General features: G+C 34.9%; 1 protein-coding gene across 8 annotated transcripts in view; it reads right to left on the minus strand.

The window, feature by feature from the left end:
* The window catches only part of Axs (Abnormal X segregation), a 259,532-nt gene that overhangs the window by 150,765 nt on the left and 86,267 nt on the right, over positions 1 to 22,500 (minus strand). For 5 of the 8 annotated variants that reach the window (XM_067089603.1, XM_067089601.1, XM_067089602.1 and 2 more), the window contains exons 3-6: positions 15,469 to 15,585; positions 12,932 to 13,027; positions 10,187 to 10,367; positions 3,515 to 3,631 (exon numbers count right to left, since the gene is read on the minus strand). In XM_067089603.1, the coding sequence (XP_066945704.1) occupies positions 3,515 to 3,631; positions 10,187 to 10,367; positions 12,932 to 13,027; positions 15,469 to 15,585 (511 nt within the window). Of the gene's footprint in view, positions 1 to 781; positions 845 to 3,514; positions 3,632 to 10,186; positions 10,368 to 12,931; positions 13,028 to 15,468; positions 15,586 to 22,500 lie in introns of all 8 variants that reach the window. The other 3 variants (XM_067089598.1, XM_067089600.1, XM_067089599.1) reach the window with 1 other exon arrangement.

The raw sequence follows: 22,500 nt of genomic DNA on the forward strand, positions 1-22,500 counted from the left end.
CCAAAACACCGTCATATAAAGGTAAAAGTTTTTGGCAGAGAAAAAGACTATTCTCTAGGACGAGAGGACCAACAGCAAAGGTTTCTGTAAACAAAAAAAAATTAAAACTGCAACAGAAACAAAAAAAAAAAAAAAAAAACCTACAAACAAACGAAGATCGGTTTTCTGGACGAGAGGAAAAACAGCAAGGGTTGCCAGATAACACTAGACACAACGATAGCATAAACAAACAGCTCAGCGAAAATAAATGGCGGCCCGTTGTTCAGCGCAACGGGACAGGGTAAGAAAACACAATGATCATAAAATGTTAAAATGTTCGGCAAATCAGCTGCGCATGAGTTGCGCGAACGTGCTGATGTTTCACCTTCACCAACGAGGACACAAACGCAAGCGTGAACAATGCTTTCAGGAGAGTCTGATGAAATCATGCACGCGAAGGCAACAACAGCAAAGGATTATGAATCACTGAGGTCGTGGAGTCACATTCGTTCCTCCTCTCTGTACTTCCAGTTCCAGGACGCATGAATCTCTTACTTTTCTTTTTCCTCTCTCTCTCTCTCTCTCTCTTTGGACTGACCTTCAAGGGCTTACGTTCGGTTGCCTAATTTCTTTCAAACGAGAACTTTGTGCTCCCAAAGGAAAACAAGGCAATAATTCTCAACTCTCAAACAACAATGGGATCATGCATCACGGCGTGACGTCAGCAAACTTGGATAGCCAATGGCACGCTTTGGATTCCAATCGCAAGACTCCCAGGGACTTTCAAAGACTTCAGACCTACCTACAAAGTCACTGGCGCTTTGGAAGAACGGCATGTCTTCCACGGCAAGGTTAAACTGAAATTCTAGGGAGGAAAACATGATGTCAATGTTGGAATAATATATTTATATATATATATATATATATATATATATATATATATATATATATATATATATATATATATATATATATATATTCAACATTTTATATATATATATAAATTTAGTTTTTGGTGCTGAAGCACAACAACAAAACAATGCTTTTAAGCTTGACCCAGACAACATAAAACAACACAGTCATCCACACAAGCAATTTCAAAGCGGTTCTCTGCTGCCAGCCATAATATGTTTCAAAATGATTAATGGAACAAAATCGTCTATTGTAAAATCACCCGCTATTATTCCCTGTCTTATGCAGACCAAGATTACAAGAGTCTGTCATCGTTACGTCTCAAGCTGATTGCAACGACTTTCTTCTGAACATGATGTCAGTTGTTCGTGGGTGGTTATGTGTTGTCTCATGGCATCAATTCAAGCATAAAAATTCAGCTTCGTTGCGGCACATCAACACGGAAAACATGAAAACATAACATTTACCTCATCACCAGAGGGGCACTAACGCAAGAAATAAAAATAAAATAAAATAAAGCACATAAAATCTCATTACACCATAAGCAAATAAATGCATCGAAAATAAATGCGCCCCCTAATTACCAGCGTTTTCACCACTTTATTCCGTGTTCAATACAAGACAAAAAAAAAAAAATAAATAAATAAATAGAATTTTCTTTCATTTTCAGAAATAAATAAATAAATCGAATTTTCTTTCATTTTCAGTAGCTCAAGATTCCTGTTTATAAACAAATGCACAGGCTTCGTGTGTGATCCTAAATAGTGTGCTCTCCATACGGGAGTACTGTATGCGACAGGCGGTACTGTAGGTTATTTAGGGCCTATTTTCATTCTTACGCCCCAGATGAATCGTTGTCTGCCTTCTTTGCTTTTCAACCTCCCTCCCTCACCCGCCCTGGACTCTTCCCATTCAGCTGTCCAACTTCTTTAACTTCACCCTTCTTCAACTTTCACCTTTCACTTAGATCAAATACTTAGGTTAGGCCCAATTAAAGTCTCCAAGTTAAACTGGTAAAAAAAAATAAATAAATAAAATAAAATAAAATAATAATAATAATAATAATAATAATAATAATAATAATAATAATAATAATAATAAAAATAATAATAATAATAAATTTCGCCTTTCATGAAATCCTTGAGTCATCTGAATGCCGATACATTTCGTCAAACTTCGCCAGATTCCTTTAAGAAAGCCATTCCTGACTTTTTGCACTGCTCGAATGTAGTCAAATATTCCCATACGCGTGTCAATAAAATTTCTCAATGCTCCGCATTTCCGTCTAATTCAAACTAAAAATAAAGTATCTCATCGCAATGTCTCTCTCACGGTGGTCGTCATTACAATTTAACATTTAAGTTTCATCCAGACGAAATAAATGGACAGAGGGCGTTTCACTGCCTCAGATAAAACATGCAAAAAAATCTGAGACCTGAGTGTTATCTAAAAACAGGTTTCGCGATTTAACGAGAAATCCGAGGGTCGATAACTATGTCTAACAACTATGGGTAATAAATGTCAAACTGATAAAAGGTACTTATAACCACCAAACTACAGTCGGGGCTACTTATAATCTACGTCACCCGATTACTGAGCTGATGGCGATACCGTTAAAGATAATTTCGCCCAACTAAACTAATGGGTCTTTGTTTATACTAATCTCTCGCTACCTGACGTGCTAAAGTCATTCTATTTATGCGATAATGAAGAGCATAAAAAATCATGCACTCAGACACTAATTCTACTGTTCTTAATATCTCCAACATTCCCAGAAATGTAAAACAGTATTTATAATGCACTCGATATATTCGTGCATTTATCAGTTAAGTGTTCTTAGCATGCACTGAGACTTTACTTGAAATATTATGGTAAATATCCTAAACTTTCCATAAAATATACTTGAGAATATTCTTTGATTTCTAAAAGTATAATTCAACCAAAATATGCTTTGAATTACAGCGGAACAGTTCCATCCCTTCCAGACAATATTTTTAAGGATTAACAAATTCACTCAAAATATTCTTTAAAAAAATACAAGCTAGACGCTCTAAAATATTCTTAGAATTATAAAAAAATACAAGCTGGACTTCCTAAAGAAGATAATCTTAACGTCTGTTGATAATAATCTCACAAATAATAAGGACGAATATGATTAATTCCAACTAAAATATTCTCTAAACAGGTTCTGTCATAATCTACATACAGTGGCTACTCTAATAATAATAATAATAATATATTCTTATCACCATTTCTAACTTTAATAATAATGAACCTGCAAAAGAACTTGATTTTAAAATTATATATACAGTATACTGTATATATATACAGTATATATATATATATATATATATATATATATATATATATATATATATATATATATATATATATATATATATATATATATATTCTCATCACTGTTTCTAACTAACTTTAATAATAATAATCCAACAAAAGAACTTGCTTTTGAAATAATAATAATCATAATAATAATAATAATAATAATAATAACAACATATATATACAGTATATATTCTTATCACTATTTCTAACTTTAATTATAATAATCCTGCAAAGGAATTGCTTTTGAAATAACCCACCAACTCTGAAGACGACTTACCGAAAGGCGCCGACTGGAAAATGGCTTTGTACCAGCGAGAGGCGAGAGATTCCAGAGCCTGGCGGTCGTGGAGTGGAAACATGTCTGTTATGAGCTCCTCAGCTACGTATACGCTAACTGCAACATAAAAAAAATTCGTTGTTATTCGTACGCATTCAAAAGACGCCATATACTGAAATAAAGACGTTAGTGGAAGCGAGTATGTGCTTCAGGCAAGGTAGCCTGTTCTTCCGAGTTGCAAATTCCTGAGATGTATTTTAGTGCTGCACCAGCCCCGGTTTTTTTGCCATGCCCCTAGGTTGGGTTAGGTTAGGTTAGATTAGTTTCACAAATCTGGCGTAATTTGTGTGTGGGAAAGATAATGAGATTATTTTCAAGAAGATTCTTTGGTTAATTTTTAAGATATGGCGTCCCGCTTTTTTCAGGGAAAGGTCAGGGTACTCGGTTACATCTCGGGAAAATGCTTGCGGGTAGCAACTGCTGATAAAACAAGACGTGATTGTGAGAACCCTCTACTTCCAAGTACGATCTTGACCTTGACCTTGACCTCACTTTGCTCACAGGCCTCATTAGCGGAGTATTTATACAAAATACAAAGTGTACCTCGAATAGTTAAAAAATTATGGGCAAGGCAAAAAGACAAAAAAAAAAACAGATGAATGGACGGACATACGTACAGACAGAGGCCTGGAGATACAGGACACTCAGACAGACAGACAACCGAACGGACAACCCGGTCAGTTACCAAATTCCCCTTGATATTAAACGGGGGTTAAAAACAAAAAGAGCAGAACACAATCTGTCTCAGAATCAATGACGCCAAAGAAATCATTACTGTTCGAAGTAAATGCGTAGCATTAGTGACAGTTTGAATATTTTCAAGATTTGCTGATGTGGAAAATCAGCTGAGATTCTACTAGAGTAAGTCTGAGAAGCTGATGGAAGTGACTGATGAGGCCACAAGGAGGGGAGTTAAGAGGCTCAAGAGTGGAGAGGCTCCAGGAGTTGCTGATATTACGAATGTCATGTTGAGGTGAAAGCATGACTGAAGTTCATTAAGTTATATAAATATGCGGTGAATAATCGTCTCTGAGCATAAGGCTAAAGGTGACAGAGGTCATTGTAAGAATAGGTCTATCAGGGACGTTCCAGGGTATAGGATTTTCACAGAGAAAGTATACATTGACCTAGAAAGGTATTCTGATGGAACTGACAGAAATGCAATGTGATTCGTGCACATGATGTATGATGCAGTCGATGAAGTTGAAGAGCGTGTTAGACATGTTGACTGGTTGCAATGAAAATGTAAGACTAGGCACTCTGGTTAATAAATCCTACATATGTATCTGGTAAAAACTGACAGGTAGATTTTACACACACTGTTTATTGCTTGTTGGTCCTATTTGCCTTATTGTTACCTTGTTTTCTCCTTTTTATCTATTTGTGTTTTAATTTGTATTTTTCTCTCCTCCTTTCAATAGTCTTGTTTTAGCTCCCGTCTGGGTAGGTCTTTCTTTTAGTGTCATGGTGCCTCTGATATTTTTAAAAGAATTAGCATTTTAAATGAGACAATACTGTAGTGTTTTTAATCAGTTGTTGTAATAAATGTTTTTATGATTAATTATTGAGTCAGCTCGCTCTTTTGTCAGCCTTGAAAATGCAACAATGTAGTTGTGAAACGTCGGCATTAGGAATAAACTATCAGCTGTATTGAGTGCCTTTCCCTGGACGCCTACGAGTTATGATTTCGAGAGCTGCAGCTCTGATGTTGGAGTATGTATATATATATATATATATATATATATATATATATATATATATATATATATATATATATATATATATATATATATATATATATACATACACACACACACACATATATATATATATATATATATATATATATATATATGTATATATATATATATATATATATATATATATTATATATTATATATATATATATATATATATATATATATATATATATATATAAAAAACTAAAATATGTCTAAAAAGCAATACGAAGAAACACTTGGTTATGATGGCGAAGGTGGGTCTATTCAGCTCTAGTAAATGTATCTGAATTCGACTGACATAAGGACGTATGAGCAAAAACAGATTTATACCCTTCTTCCTGGCCAGGTAAATATCGTTACCTCGTTCGGATACCCCGGACCCGAGATCGAATACGCGGCTGGGCATCTGAAAAAACTTCATTTTTTCGAAAGTTGCTCCCAGGTTTCGTAGTGACAAGCGTTTCCAAAATGTGAAGAAATCGAGAAGTTAAGAGGGCACTGTGGTTAATAAATAAATACACATACACACACACACACGTATATATAATATATATGTATATATACATATATACTGTATATATAGAATATAAAGACAAATGCCACGAAAGAAAAGTGAAACAACGGAGTGGCTGCTAGGCCTTTCGACACACGGTCCTTTTCTAGCAGTAAAGGACCGTGTGTCGAAAGGCCTAACAACCACTTCGTTGTTTCACTTTTCCTTCGTGGCATTTGCCTTTATTTATACATTCATCACATTCCATATCTTCGTGATTCAGTTATATATATATATATATATATATATATATATATATATATATATATATATATATATATATATATATATATATTATATATATATATATATACATATATATTCAACATTAAATAATTTCCGTAAGACGCGGTACCTTCACATACCCTGCGACCACCTGCCTTGTTTCACTTATCCTGTAACTCGCCTCTTCTCTCATCTTATCATCATCCGTTTCAATTACTCCCAAAATCCTTTACGAATCAAGCTCTCCCATTATTCCATTATCCAAATCAGCATTCATTTCTCACTCCTGGTTCCCATTTACACCCTTCCATCTTGTTACTATTCACTTTCAACTTTCCCCACCGGCAAATACTTTCAACCTTCACTAGTTTCTGCAGCTACTCATCACCATCCCCAAACAACGCTGTATGGTCTACAGATATCAGTTGAATAAAACAACAGTTATACATATAATCCACAAAGCTAACCAAACAGAGAACATCAGTTATTTCATATTGCATCAATACCACTCCTCTCTTTAAAAATATCCTTCCTTTATACTGAAGAGAAGAATCGGTTATTTTTAGAACAAGAAACCGCCCTCTCCATCGAGATATATACGACAGACAAAATCTTAAAGAGATTTAAACACGAGTACAAAATATTCTTTTAATATCCTCTTCCTCAGCACTGTCTAGTTCGAGTTTTCACTTACAGATTTAAGTATAAAGTGATCCGGGTCAGCCACATAAGTCAAAACTGACAGAGTGGTCCGGTTAAACTGCTTTGAAATAATAAATAACATTAATATCTATTAAGGTCTAATCATCTTTCGGCTTTTAAACTAGACTAGCACCTTACATCAGCCCTTCAGCGACCATTTGTATCTTCAGCCCCACTGCACCCTGGCAATCCACGCCAAGATGATTGACCCGGTAATGGGCACGGCTGAACAGAAACAGGTTTTAATTCCTGGAAGTTCCTTGTCATATTCCTTCTTGGTTTCTTTTGCTGAGGAATGAGAACACCACTTTCCATCTGTCTTACCCACCGTTGACCAAAGTAGTGCCTTACGTAGCTGGTGGTCAGTCGACTGAAGTGAGCGATCAGTACTCAGTCAAACTACACACCAACAATCAACTGAAAATAGTAGTGTCTCTACGAGGTGGTCCTCACCACCCACCGGTAAAGCCATTCATCAGATATCATCAGATATTCTCTCTCTCTCTCTCTCTCTCTCTCTCTCTCTCTCTCTCTCTCTCTCTCTCTCTCTCCATAAAATACCTCCTACACACCTGATACCACAGATTCAATTACTTCTCACCAGTTAACAAAGCATTAGTTTTAAGTAAAGGGAAACAGAATTTTGGATGATTAGCAAGGAAAGTAAAAAGAAAAAAATGAAGGTCCTCAAAGTGACAGCAATTGAAAAATATTCAGCATAAAAATTTGGTCTTAAGATTTTTTGTGCTGCTCGGTGATGACCAAAGACTAAGTTATAAGATACAAGGTGACAGAATCATTTTAAATACTGGAGTACAGCAAAAAGGAGAGAGAAAAATGGAAGGAAAGTATTATAAATGAAAGTGTACATAACAGGGTGAAATCAGCGTTGGTGCCACGGACGAAACTGGAGAAAGAAAACTGAGCAAAATAAACATAAATAAATGTGCAAGAAGTAAGAAAAGACAGCTGGTGTCAAAAGGGATTGAAGAACGCAAATGAACAAAATGAATTTTTCAACGGTTATGTGAAAAGCTTGGAATTTGATAAAAAGATGAATGTGGCAATACTTCGACCTAGAAAATGGTTATCTTATATTATAATCAATAGAGAGGCAAAGTGGAGGATGTTTAGTTATTGTTAAAAATGCTTAAGATGGAAGTGAAGTATGTCAGAATTTGCAGCAAGGATTGTATTTGATTTATGAAATGTAGGCTGTCACGACAAACACTGGAGCACTTTCGGGGTTCAATATAGTGAAAACAACACTGGAGCACTTTCGGGGCTTAACTTAGTGAAAACACTGAGTAGGCATCGTGCTTACCCCATATAAAAATGGGGAAAAAAGCAAGTTAAAACGAAGAAGACTGAGTAGGAGTCCTTGCACAACCAGATGGAGAGATCCAGACGATAAAGGAAATGAAGAGAAAGGATCTCAAGACGGAAATGGGAGAAAACCCCACAACTGTAAGAAGAAGTAATAATCACAGAGGCTGGACAACAAGATTGAAGAATGGAAGCGGAAACGGAGGTAAAGTAAAAGGTTGAAAAGTGGGTGCAGCTAAGGAGAGTAGGAACGATGCAAACACCCTTCAGTAATGCCTACAGTGCACCATGTGAGGTGTACTGGCGACAATACCACCTAAGAGCTTTTCAGACAGGAGAGTGACTGGTTTAGTATAAAAGTGGGTTTGAGAAATGGGTTTGTTATCTCCATGGCAGTTTAACGTCACGCAAAGAAAGCTAGACTTGCAAAAAGTTGTTGGATGAGAACATGACTCATAGATTTATACAGATGATAATTTTAGAGCTGACTTGGGATAATGAAGAATGACTGCAGGAACTAATGAAGACGACTACTGTTTGTAAGAGAAGGAAGTTGAGAATGAATGTGAGCAAAAGAAAGATTTCAGGGCAATTGAAAAACCAGGAAGATGAAGTAATGATTGCTTGATATGAATGTTGGAGAAATGGACGCGGTCGATTCAAATTGGGAATGTATGAAGGGGAATATCAGCCAAAACCCCTTTAAGGATGAGGTGTGGATACTTATGAATTCAAATGAAAGGGGAAAAGGTTGAAACAGCTGAGATCATTTTTATTTTACATCAGATGCACGTCACAAGAACTAAAAGTTGGATGCATCACACCATTTTGAAATGGTTTGGGGTAATGGAAAGAATGGGAAATGATAGGGTGGTGAAGAGAATGTAAATTCGATAGTGTTGGAAGGAGGGGGAGGAAGAAAGGAAGAACTGGGAAGTCCTAGATAGATTAAGTTACGGGGGCCTTAGTATTCAGGAATCACTAAAGTGAATGGCAATGTGTGTGTGTGTGTGTGTGTGTGTGTGTAAGGAATTAGAAACACTGCTGACAAGTCTGCCCTAAAATGGAAGACTGCAGTATCTGCAAAAATACATAACTGAGAAAAATGGTGGATACCCCCTTGCCTTACTACTGATTTTGCAGATACTGCAAATGGGACCCCCTAAATAAAACATTGAAGAATCATTCTGAAACTGCAGTAACTTGTGTATTAGTGTTTCACGAGCCCAATAGGTGGCATATCTCAATTTCGAAAATTTTGCAGATGCTGCAGTTTTTCATTTTAGGGCAGAAGTCTTTAGTGTATTTTAATGAGGCAGCTACATGTTCTGGAAGTTTTATGCACAGCGGGTTCATCCAAGATTCACTACATATAGTATAAATGTGGCAGTGACATCAGTTCAGTGTTGTTTTTTCACAAGAGCTCAACCTTGTTAGGCGAATAAATCTTGAAAAAAATACAATAAAATATATATTATATATATTTGCCCATAAAACGTTTTCCCCAAAGCAAGGAGAACAACAGAAGGTGTCAGCATTTGAAATTTCAGCAAGTTTTTCCGGATCAGGTTACAACCCATTGCATTCGAGTAACTACACGATACCTAATTCACTGCTTAGGTCAGCACCCATATGGTGAGTTACAACAGTTATATATATATATATATATATATATATATATATATATATATATATATATATATATATATATATATATATATATATATATATATATATATATATATATATATATATATTATATATATATATATATATATATATACATATATATATATATATATATATATATATATATATATATATATATATATATATACATATATATATATATACATATATATATATATACATATATATATATATATATATATATATATATATATATATATATATATATATATATATATATATATATATATATATATATATATATGTGTGTGTGTGTGTGTGCGTGCGTGTGACTGACAATTATATCAAAATACTAATTCAATTGAAACAACAACATTAGCACAAACAGTCATAAAAACAATCATAATAACTTACCTATAGACTGCCCTGGATATAGAGTAACATTTGGGTGGCCCGGAACATGGCCCTCTTCCTGCTTAGCTCTGATGGCATCCAATTCATGTCTCACGCAGAACTCCCTCTCAGCCGGCGTGAGGACCGTGTCCAAGGTCAAACCAGGGTACAAGAACTGGTCAAGGTCACGCACGCTGAATTCCTGCGGAGAGAAGATATTATTACTATTCTCAATATTATTTCAGTAGATGAAATCTATTCACATGGAACAAGCACACCAAAGGGGCCATTGACTTGAAATTCTTTAAGCTTCCAAAGAATGTTGGTTTCGGCCTCCCACCACAGGCCCCACACTGCGGCAGTGACTGATCGTAATACAGAGCCAGTGATTTTTCATCAGCCTGGGAGAGACGCGGGGCCGCGACATCTGGGTGGCAAGCCACGACACTAACCACTAAACCAGCGGACCAGATAGGAATAAATCACACCAGAATTGCTAACTACGTATGAACCCTGTTCAAAATAAAGTATATTATAAACGATGATCTGATTACCATGTGTTTTTGGCAGTTTACGGTAAGTAGTAATAATTAGCTTTCAAGCGTTTTCTTGACCTTCTTAAGACTGTTTCCTGCCTTTTTTTTTTCTCTGGGTACTGGTTACTTCCCATCTATAGCCTTTTTTTACTTTTCATTTTTATTTTTTTATTTTTTGCCTGACTGCAAATATCCGCAGTTGACATCATTGTGACCTACAGTGAATGCTGAGTAGCTTGAGCAGGGTCTAGAGTCTGGACCTTGGAGCAGCCAAACACACTTACCCTCAATGACATCAGCTGCGGATATTAACCATCAGCTTAAAATAATAATCTGTGTCAGACTTTTAAAAATAATCACTCAGATAATTGACAGATTAATCTAACATTGCAACTAATCTTTGCCGGACTTCTAAAAATAATCACTCAGCTAACTTACAGATTAATCTAACATAATTACCTAGCATAAATTGCAACTAATCTTTGCCACACTTCTAAAAATAATCACTCAGCTAATTTACAGATTAATCTAACATTATCACCTACCATAAATTGCAACCAATCTTTGCCAGACTTCTAAAAATAATCACTCAGCTAATTTACAGATTAATTTAACATTATTGCCTACCATAAATTGCAACTAATCTGTGTTAGACTTTTAAAAATAAAATCACTCAGCTAATTGACAGATTAATCTAACGTTATCACCACCATAAATTGCAACTAATCTGTGCCAAACTTTAAAAAAAATCACTCAGCTAATTGACAGATTAATCTAACATTATCACCTACCATAAATTGCAACTAATCTGTGCCAGAATTTTAAAATTAAAATCCCTCGTTCAATTGACAGAGTAATCCAGCATTATCATCTACCATAAATTGCAACTAACCTGCGTCAGACTTTTAAATATAACCACTCAGCTAATTGACAGATTAATGAAACATTATTACCTACCATAAATTGCAAACTAATCTATGTGAGACATTTAAAAATAATCACTCAGCTAATTTACAGATTAATCTAACATTATCACCTACCATAAATTGCTACTAATCTGTGCCACATTTTTAAAAATAATCATTCAGTTAATTGACAGATTAATGAAACATTATCACCTACCATAAATTGCAATTAATCTTTGCAACACTTTTAAAAATAATCACTCAGCTAATTGACACATTAATCTAACATTATCACCTACCATAAATTGCAACTAATCTGTGCCAGACTTCTATAAATAATCATTCAGCTAACTGACAGATTAATCTAATATTATCACCTACCACAAATTGCAACTAATCTTTGCCACACTTTTATAAATAATCACTCAGCTAACTGACAGATCTATCTAATATTGTCACCTACCATAAATTGTAACTAATCTTTTCCACACTTTTATTAATAATCACTCAGCTAATTGACAGATTAATCTTATATTATCACCTACCATAAATTGTAACTAATCTTTTCCAGACTTTTAAAAATAATCACTCAGCTAATTGACATATTAATCTAACATTATCGCCTACCATAAATTGCGACTAATCTGTGCCAGACTTTTATAAATAATCACTCAGCTAATTAACAGATTAATCTAACATTATCACCTACTACAAATTGCAACTAATCTCTGTCAGACTTTTATAAATAATCACTCAGCTATTTGACAGATTAATCTACCATTATCACCTACTATAAATTGCAACTAATCTTTGCCGGATGTTTATAAGTAATCACTCATCTAATTGACAGATTAACCTAACATTATCGCCTACTGTAAATTGCAACTAATCTTTGCCAGATTGTAAAAAATTATCATTCAGCTAAGTGACAGATTAATCTAACATTATCACTTACCATAAACTGCAACTAATCTTTGCCAAACTTTTAAAAATAATCACTTAGCTAATTGACAGATTAATATAACTTTATTGCCTACTACAAACTGTAACTAATCAGTGCCAGACTTTTAAAAATAATCACTCAGCTAATTGACAGATTAATCTAACATTACTGCCTACCATAAATTGCAACTAATCTGTGCCAGGATTTTAAAATTAAAATCACTCGGCTAATTCACAGCTTAATCTAACATTATCCTTCAATAAATTGCAAATAATCTTTGCCAGACTTTTAAAAATAATCACTCAGTTATGTCACAAATTTATGTACTTCAAATGATCGCTAATCTAATTCTTCTTAAATGTGTGCCAGACCGGTAGCTGACCTGAATTAACCCGGAACTGGATTTCTTCTGCAAATCCGCCGATTCCGCCACTTCCAGCAATTTGATCTTTGTGGCAGACACGTGGACGGTAACCCCCTGGAAAAGACGAGAATCACGGTTAAAACAAAAGATTAATCAGGAGATTAATGAGTGGTTATTGCGTTGTTATTTCAAATGACAGATCTCTAAATAATAAAATACAATATTATAATTCAAGATGTTTTCTTGCGTGTAACAACGATAGCCTAAGCCCTCAAGCTTGACATCTCGACCCTCTCGTTTATTACTTTCACTTTTGATTGTACAGGAACGCTTTTATAAAATAAAGGCATAGTCATTCCAAATGAACAATTAAGTCTACCCTCACCTTTACGAATCGATTCCATTCAAAATTTAATAGGTTAAATTACTGTATGTCTTCCTTACGATATAAAAACTGAACTTTATGAATAAGGCAAAGCAAAATAAATTAGCTTCTGAAATGAGAATTTAGGTTATGGGAGAAATCTGGTCAGAGCTGAAGTAGCTTCCATGGTAAAAAATAGTTAGTCGTCTTAAATATATCACAAAATGACTATATATATCAAGTTTCATTATATTCTGTTCAACAGTTTTACATATATCTTTCCAATACACACTCAGACACACGTAACGGAAAAACAGGAATTAAAAGCAAAAATTATAAAAGGTAAAAAATATTAAAATATATATCATAAACATCAAACACATATACAATACATTCAAGACAAACTATAAAGAAATTATATATATATATATATATATATATATATATATATATATATATATATATATACACACACACATATATATATATATATATATATATATATATATATATATATATATATATAATATAAGGAGTCCATAAAAACATAAAATGTAGAAAGTAAGGCTATATTTCAGAGACCGAACTGTCTCTCTCCTCAGGCAAATATTTGCCTGAGGAGAGAGACAGTTTGGTCTCTGAAATATAGCCTTTTACTTTCTACATTTTAACGTTTTTATGAGCTCCTTATATTTGATGGAATTCTGTTTTAACAGAAAATATCTCACAGTCACATACACACACACACACACACACACACACACACATATATATATATATATATATATATATATATATATATATATATATATATATATATATACTGTATACATACAAAAATATATTACTTCCATCCCAATACCACTCTCAGTTCTCCCCGACCCTTACAAAAAAGAACAGTAAGATGTCACACGAAAAAATATGAGAGGCGAATTCCTTATCATTCTTAGCTAAACACATACATTAAACTTACAGCTTCATGGAATTGATATTGTCGGAAGATCATGCCCTCAAATTTCGCTTGAGCTCAAGTGTCTGTTTCTATGAAATGAGATATTTGACTCTCTCTCTCTCTCTCTCTCTCTCTCTCTCTCTCTCTCTCTCTCTCTCTCTCTCTCTCTCTCTCTGTTATACATAGATACATAAAAATCTAATGACAAGAACCCATACAATTTGAAGCATAAAAAACCTTTGAACGTACAACACTATCTCCTTCTTAATATGTATGTATATATATACATGTATATAAATATATGTATATATGTATATATATATGTATATACATAACATATATATACTGTATATATATATATATATATAGATAGATAGATAGATAGATAGATAGATAGATAGATAGATAGATAGACAGATAGATAGATAGACAGATATATCATATATATCAACCATCAACACGAACCCATCCAGTTTCTCATACAAAAACCCTTCAACCATGCGACTTCTTAATTCCCTCTCTCTCTCTCTCTCTCTCTCTCTCTCTCTCTCTCTCTCTCTCTCTCTCTCTCTCTCTCTCTCTCTCTCTCTCATGCTTTCCGTACCGACAGAGTAAAAAAACCTCCATTTCCTAATTCAAACAGACCTATCACTCAAAAACGGCCAAGGGCAAAGACAAGACCGCATTTCAACACGTTCATTTATTCTGGTCCACGAACGGTAGATCCACTTGTCAATCTAAAAGACTTCGCATAATGACCGCTCAGCAATGCACGTAGAGATGCAAGTCATGCATAGAGCACAGTGCAAATATCCTATGGGGTGGACCGACCACGGCGCCGCATACACTAGGAGTCCTGTAGGGCAAACACAAGGATCATAGACTTCCCCCACACGCCTCATCGAAACAACGGTGCAAAAAAAAAAAAAGAAAAAATACACAATCTGGAGAAATCAAGGATTAAATGGGCGAAACATATAAAAAGTCTGTTGAAGAAAATATAAAAAACGACGAAGGTACAAACAGAAACATTTAAAAAAAAAAAAAAAGTTCCAAAACTCGTGAGAGGTACCAAAATACAAAGAAAAATACACAGAGAGTGACACAGAGAAAGAAATAAAAAAAAAAGTACAATGCACGACAAACGGACAATACAAAACAGAATCGAAAAACCCGGAAAGGTACCACGGAAGGTACTTTAAGAGAAAACCGCAAAAACACAGAAGGTGCGATCCTTACCTGCCCTTGTTTCTGTGGTTCGCATCTGACGAGCAACTCTGCCCCTCCATATTTGTGCTTGGCCTCGATCTTCTCGATCAGCCACTCGATCGCTTCCCTGGCGACAGCCGGATGGAACTGCGGGCAAAAGAGAGGATGACAGATCTTCCGGTTATCTAAATGACAGAGACAAATTATACAAGCAGAGGGTTCTGACAGAGAGAGTAAATATTATCAAGGAATTCATTGAATGGTACCACTGAATGACTGAGACAACTATACGGCCAAGACTTTCAATCACGGCTACCAATGACTGCCTAAAAAAGTGACTGGGTCAGGTATTAGCTGTCCAAATATATGAAATGGTCAATGTTGTGATGTGTTTATCATCTCAGCTGTCACCCTCACGGTACAGCTACAGAATTCTAGATCTATAATGTTTTGCAATGGAAACGAATGCCAATCAATTAATAAAAGAATCTAAAGCGCACACCATTCCAGACCTGGCACCTCAGACAACCAAATAACTTTCGAAGGGGCAACCAACCAGGTCAGGAAGATGAATGCCACAAAGGCCCTTTAGACAACAGCGACAACCGCTGAATTTACATTCATTAATCAGTCTGTTCTACCTGATTAATGAGAATCCCATTTCCCCCTACATTAATATTCCCCCAACCTCATTTTCCTAGTTCGTTTCTGGAAGGTCTCCCGTCGGCGCCTTTCATCTATTCAGGGTTCTTCGTTTTTAAACAATTTGATTGAAATGTCATAACTGAATTCTAATTACTTTATTTTCCCCCACAAAAACACAATCCGGTCATTTCAACCTGGAATTTAAATGATCAATCAGAGAATAAACTGCTTCGAGGAAAAAAAAAAAAACTTGTCATTGGCCTGCATTCTTCTTAACGTTTCTCTTTTCCGAGGGGTTCGAACGTTGTAGTATATCAAAACAGCCAATCACACAAGTTCCAGCCCTCAACAGATATCTATAGCCTGTTTTTTTCTGAGGGAAGGAGTTGACAGGAAATATCAACAGCTACTCAGCACCCATCGTAAGTTACTGTGATGTCTGTTGAGGATATTTCCCGTCAGCTTAAAAAAAAAAATTAACCATAGCGCTCCCCCCAATCCCGGGCCAAGGGACTAAAACAAATCCTCAGTTCCTCGCTGGGTGAGCGGGTTCCGTTCTCAGCTACCACTCTGTTGGTCGCGAGTTCGAATCTCCGACCGGCCAGTGAAGAACAAGAGGAATTTGTTTCTGGTGAAAGAAATTCATTTCTCGCTATCATGTGGTTCGGATTCCACAATAAGCTGTGGGTCCCGTTACTAGGTAACCAATTGGTTCTTAGCCACGTATAAATAAATCTAATCCTTCGGGCCAGCCCTAGGAGAGTTAATCAGCTCAGTGGTCTGGTTAAACTAAGATATACCTAGCATAAAACAAATCCTCTGGATGAGCAATTTGTGAGTTGGGAAATACGACTCAATGGCAACTCTAAACTATTTTATAATGACAATAACAACCTCGTCTCTTGAGTAAAACCCAAGGTAATCTATAATCAGATGTATAATATAATCAATTAATCATTTATTGGACTGCAAAGGTTACTGGGTGAGCGATTTTACTTTCCCGTAAGTAGTGATACTTTATCTGATCCCGAAGAGAGAGAGAGAGAGAGAGAGAGAGAGAGAGAGAGAGAGAGAGAGAGAGAGAGAAAGAAGGGACGGGGGAAAGAAATAGGGAAGAACTGATGAAGCAATGTCCTTTAGCCCTTCTGAATTCTTTAAAAAATGCAAATCAATGCTCATTCGTTTTCCAGTTATCCATATTCGTATTTTACACCTTGACTAAACCTTCACCGAGAAGAATTTTGTTATATACTCTATATAATGACTGTATCCAATTTTGATTTCATGGAAGATCTGCTACCAAATGTTAAGAAATTGGAATAAAAAAAAATGGCTACTCTTCTACAACATCATCTTTAATATTCCTATTCTTTACTTTCCTAATCTTTAACCTCAATCCAGCAAAACATACAGATTAGGTAATGACTATCTGGAGCGCTGATTTACATGACCAATTGATTCTAAATGCATGCATACATCAAGAAAGAATTAAAGATTTGTTTGCAATAGCTTTCGATTGCATTCAGTCATGTTCTTGCACCCTTTATCCAACAGATTATAAATTGCATCAAGGTAATGGCGACTTAGAATCCTGATTTAAAGGACTAACTCGGATTAAAAGACGTAAATTCTGAAAGTGAGGCCCAATCTGTCTGCAGCGTTGGCAGCCGTGTTGCCCAACCCCAAAGTCTCCTAAGAACGATAAACTATTTTTCTCATTAAAGCTTTCAAGTCCATTTTATTTATATGATAGCCGACTGTTGCATCACGGATGAAAGTAGGACGCTTCGTAACATATGAATGCACAACTGGAATGAATTTAACAAGGTAAAAGTGATCTGTTCTCCAAAGCGTTCGAAAGAGGGTTCTCTCCTTTCGACACAGTCCAAGAAGTGAAAGCAATGAGTGATAAATGCAAGAGAAACGTAAGACGATAAGAGCATCAGCTGTTATTAGATAAGTCCTTCCATATGAATAGGTTTCACCCTCTGAATAATAATAATAATAATAATAATAATAATAATAATAATAATAATAATAATAATAATAATAATAATAATAATAATAATAGTTTTGTAAAACAGAATGGCAGTTTCAACAGCATTTATTCTATATAGTGAACGTTCAATTCGTCTTATCAACTGAAATGCTTTCGAAACTGCCATTCTGTTTAACAAAACCTGTATTAAAGAAGGTCTTTTTCCTAATTTTACAAATAATAATAATAATAATAATAATAATAATAATAATAATAATAATAATAATTCTTTTGAAACTGCCATTCTGTTTAAAAAAACCAGTATTAAAGAAGGTCTTTTTCCTAATTTTACAAATAATAATAATAATAATAATAATAATAATAATAATAATAATAATAATAATAATAATAATAACACTTTTAAGATTCCTCTGGAGGAACGGGACGCTGCAGAGGTTAATTTGATCTCCTTAAGGTTATCACACCAACACCACCTGACCATGTTCAAATCAGGTAACGCTCATTAAAATCCGGAGACCAGCTGCCAAAGGGAAGTTAAAAATATGACTGGCAACGGACACGGCATCTCTTCCAAGGATCCCGGCAAGGATGTACCTGCCATCCTCAGCAAGGATGTACCTGCCATCCTCAGCAAGGATGTACCTGCCATCCTCGACAAGCGCCTTAGGGAGGCGCCAAATTCTATTATGAACAGTCGTCACGACAGCGGCGGTCGTAGCCGTAGAGAGGAACATGTGTTGTTCAGTATTTATTAAATTTGATTCAAGAGATCGCTCTCACTTAGGGGGCGGGGAGGGGGGAAGGGGGTGGTGTAGCATGAGGTAGTTCTCCAGAAAACTCATTGTGCTTCAATTGGCCCAAGAAGTGAATTAGGTGGATGATCACTGGTCAAAAACTGTTGGCGCAATTTGGGTAAAAACTGTTATATATAATTTGGGTATATTATATATATATATATATATATATATATATATATATATATATATATATATATATATATATATATATATATATATATATATATATATATATATATATATATATATATATATATATATATATATATATATATATATATATATATATAATCATAATTCAAAAAGTCCTTTAATATCCAATTCGATCTACCTCGAAATAATATATTTTCATATGTTACCGAAGGGGAATTTTTTAGTTGATAATAAGTTCGTCGTCCCGTGGGCTGACGAACTTATTATCAACTAAAAAATTCCCCTTCGGTAACATGTATGAAAATATATTATTTCCGAGGTAGAGCGAATTGGATATTAAAGGACGTTTGTAGCTTACTGATTGTATATGAATCACGGTGATGTGATAAAAGTCACACACACACACACACACATATATATATATATATATATATATATATATATATATATATATATATATATATATATATATATATATATATATATGTATATATATATATATATATATATATATATATATATATATATATATATATATATATATATATATATATATGTATGTATGTATGTATGTATATATATAATATATATATATAAATGTGATGTGAATGAAAATAATGCATAATAATGAGCAGAGAATGCACCCACGGCTTCGTTGAGCAGAGCTGGGATTGACAGGCAGCCTTGTTGAGATTAACACATAATTTAAAACAAGAACTGGTTTCATACAGTAAATTGATTCAGGTTAAACAAACTAGCTTGCCCTTATCCTCCTTCTGCTTGTCTGAAGAACGTGGTAAAACCGCAAACTAAAAACAGAGTTAAAAGCATAATATGTTCAACTAACAATAAGATTATAATTGAAAAAGCAGAACACAAAAAAAACTGAGGATTGCCTAAAGTATTTTCTTAAAATGTAACCTTGATGCTTTCATGATTTTTTTTTTTTTTTTGCTTGTCTAAGTGAACATCTCAGGTGCTTTTAATTAAAGGCTAATAATATAAAATACTGGCATAACCGTTTGTGTTTGTGTATGCTGGAAGTATATAAAATTTTCAGTGCGTCAGTGTTTTGTGGGATTGCTTATTTTCTTAAATGTAACCTTGATGCTTTCATGATTTTTTTTTTTTTTTGTCTTGTCTAGTAACATCTCAGGTGCTTTAATTAAAGGCTAATAATATAAAATATTCATAAAGATGTTTGTGTTTGTGTATGCATTTTTTTCAGAAGTGTTTTGTGAGAAGTATAATAAAATTTTTTCAATAAGATGTGCATTTTTTTAGAATTGGAAGTATATAAAATTTTCAAAAAAGATGTGCATTTTTTTAGAATTGGAAGTATATAAAATTTTCAGGAACGTTAGTGAGTTTGTGAGAATCTGAGATAAATAAAAACCTCACGTACGTTAGTATGTTTGTGAGAATTGGAGATAAATAAAATTTTCACGTATGTTAGTGTTTGTGAATATTGAAGGTATATAAAATTTTCATGTAAATTAGCGTGTTTTGAGAACTGGAAGTGTATAAAATTTTCAGATCGTCAGTGTGTTTGTATGAATCGGAAAAACTTAAAAGTTTCACATACGTTGTGTGTTTGTGAGAACTGGAAGTGTAAATATAAAATTTTCACGTACGTTAGAGTGTCTGTGAGATTAGAAGTATAAACATAATATTTTTACGTACGTTAGTGTGTTTGTGAGAACTGAAGGTATATAAAATGTTCATGTACGTTAGTGTGTTTGTGAGAACTGGAAGTAAGTACACAACATTTTCAGGACGTAATATGTTTGTGAGATTTGGAAACATATAAAATTTTCTGTACGTCAGTGTGTTTGTGAGAATTGGAAGTATATAAAATTTTCGGGACGTCAGTGTGTTTGTGAGAATTGGAAGTATTTACAAATTCCCGAACGTTAGTGTGTTTATAAGAACTGTAAAGTATATAAAATCTTTAGAACTTTAGTGTGTTTGTGAGAACTGGAAGTATTAAAAATTTTCAGAACGTTTGTGTTTTGTGAGAACTTTAAGCATAAACATTTCTTCAGCACGTTAGTGTGTGAGATTTGGAGGTATATATAATATTTTCACGTGTGTTATTATGTTTGTGAGAACTGATAGTATACAGTGCAGTTTTCCTGAAGTTCGAGATTTAACAAGAATTAAAAGTTTATGACATTATAAATTCTCATTTAAGTCTGTGTGCTTTTGCGCGCGGTAAGTACGAGAAATTCCGACATCCGTTTATGAGCGGCCGAATCATAAAAAATTCTCGTATACGTCAATGCGTTTGTCATCGTTGAAAATATATGACATTATCCACGCTTCTGTGAGTGCGTAATGGAAGATTTGCAAATAATTTGCATTTGTTTATGCTTGTGTTTGCCAGTGCTGAAAGGACATAAAAGTGAATGCTTATGTGTCATTGGCATGTAAAAGAACACGTAGTTTTCCTGGAAGACGTTTTTAGTTTTCTGAGAAGAAAACTATTGTGCCGGCTTTGTCTCTCCGTCCGCACTTTATTCTCTCCGCACTTTTTCAGTCCGCCTTCAGATCTTAAAAACTACTGAGGCTAGAGGGCTGCAAATTGGTATGTTGATCATCCACCCACCAGTCATTAGACATACCAAATTGTAGCCCACTAGCCTCAGTAGTTTTTGTTTTTATTGAGGGTTAAAGTTAGCCATAATCGTGCGTCTGGCAACGATATAGGCCAGGCCAACACCGGGACGTGCTTCAAGTTTCATGGGCCGCAGCTAATACCGCATTATACTGAGACAAAGAAGAGGCACAAAGAGGACAAACAAGACGCACGAAAGAAGACAAACAAGATGCTTGAGACAGAAGAGGCTTTAAAAAAAACAGCAAAATATCATGACAAGAAAAGAGAGATACGGAAGACGCTCAAGACACTACAAAATGCAAGTGGAAGACAAGACAGACGCTGAAACAATATGAAGCACAAAAGGAAAAAAATGACAAAGAGGCATAAAAAGAGGCCGGATGCATAATCGTACACACGAAAGAGCAAGGAATGAATATCCGGCAAATATTAGATCCAAGATATGGAGCAACAATTCCCTTAGGGCTTAGGGGAAGATTCTAAGGACCTAACTCTCCCCACTGCCCTGGGGAAGATCAGGTCAGCAAAGGAACTCTCCCCATTGGCTTACGGGAAGGTCAGGTCAGTTATGGCTCTCTCCCTGTTGATCTGGGGAGGGTTGGGAAAGCTATATAAATCCCCATTGACCTAAGGAGGGTTAAGTCAGCTGTGGCAATCTCCTCAATGACCTAGGGTAGATTAGATCACAGATCGACAGTGGAACTTCCCCACTGACATAGAGAGAGTCAGGTCAGATGAGGAACTCTCCCCATTGAACTAGGGAGGGTCAGGTCAGCTGTGGATCTCTACAGTTGACCCAGGAAGGTCAGATCAGCCGTGGAACTCCACATCAAACTAAGGAGGGCCAG

Source organism: Macrobrachium rosenbergii, chromosome 46, assembly GCF_040412425.1.
Source record: "Macrobrachium rosenbergii isolate ZJJX-2024 chromosome 46, ASM4041242v1, whole genome shotgun sequence".
In the NCBI taxonomy this organism is placed as follows: domain Eukaryota; kingdom Metazoa; phylum Arthropoda; class Malacostraca; order Decapoda; family Palaemonidae; genus Macrobrachium; species Macrobrachium rosenbergii.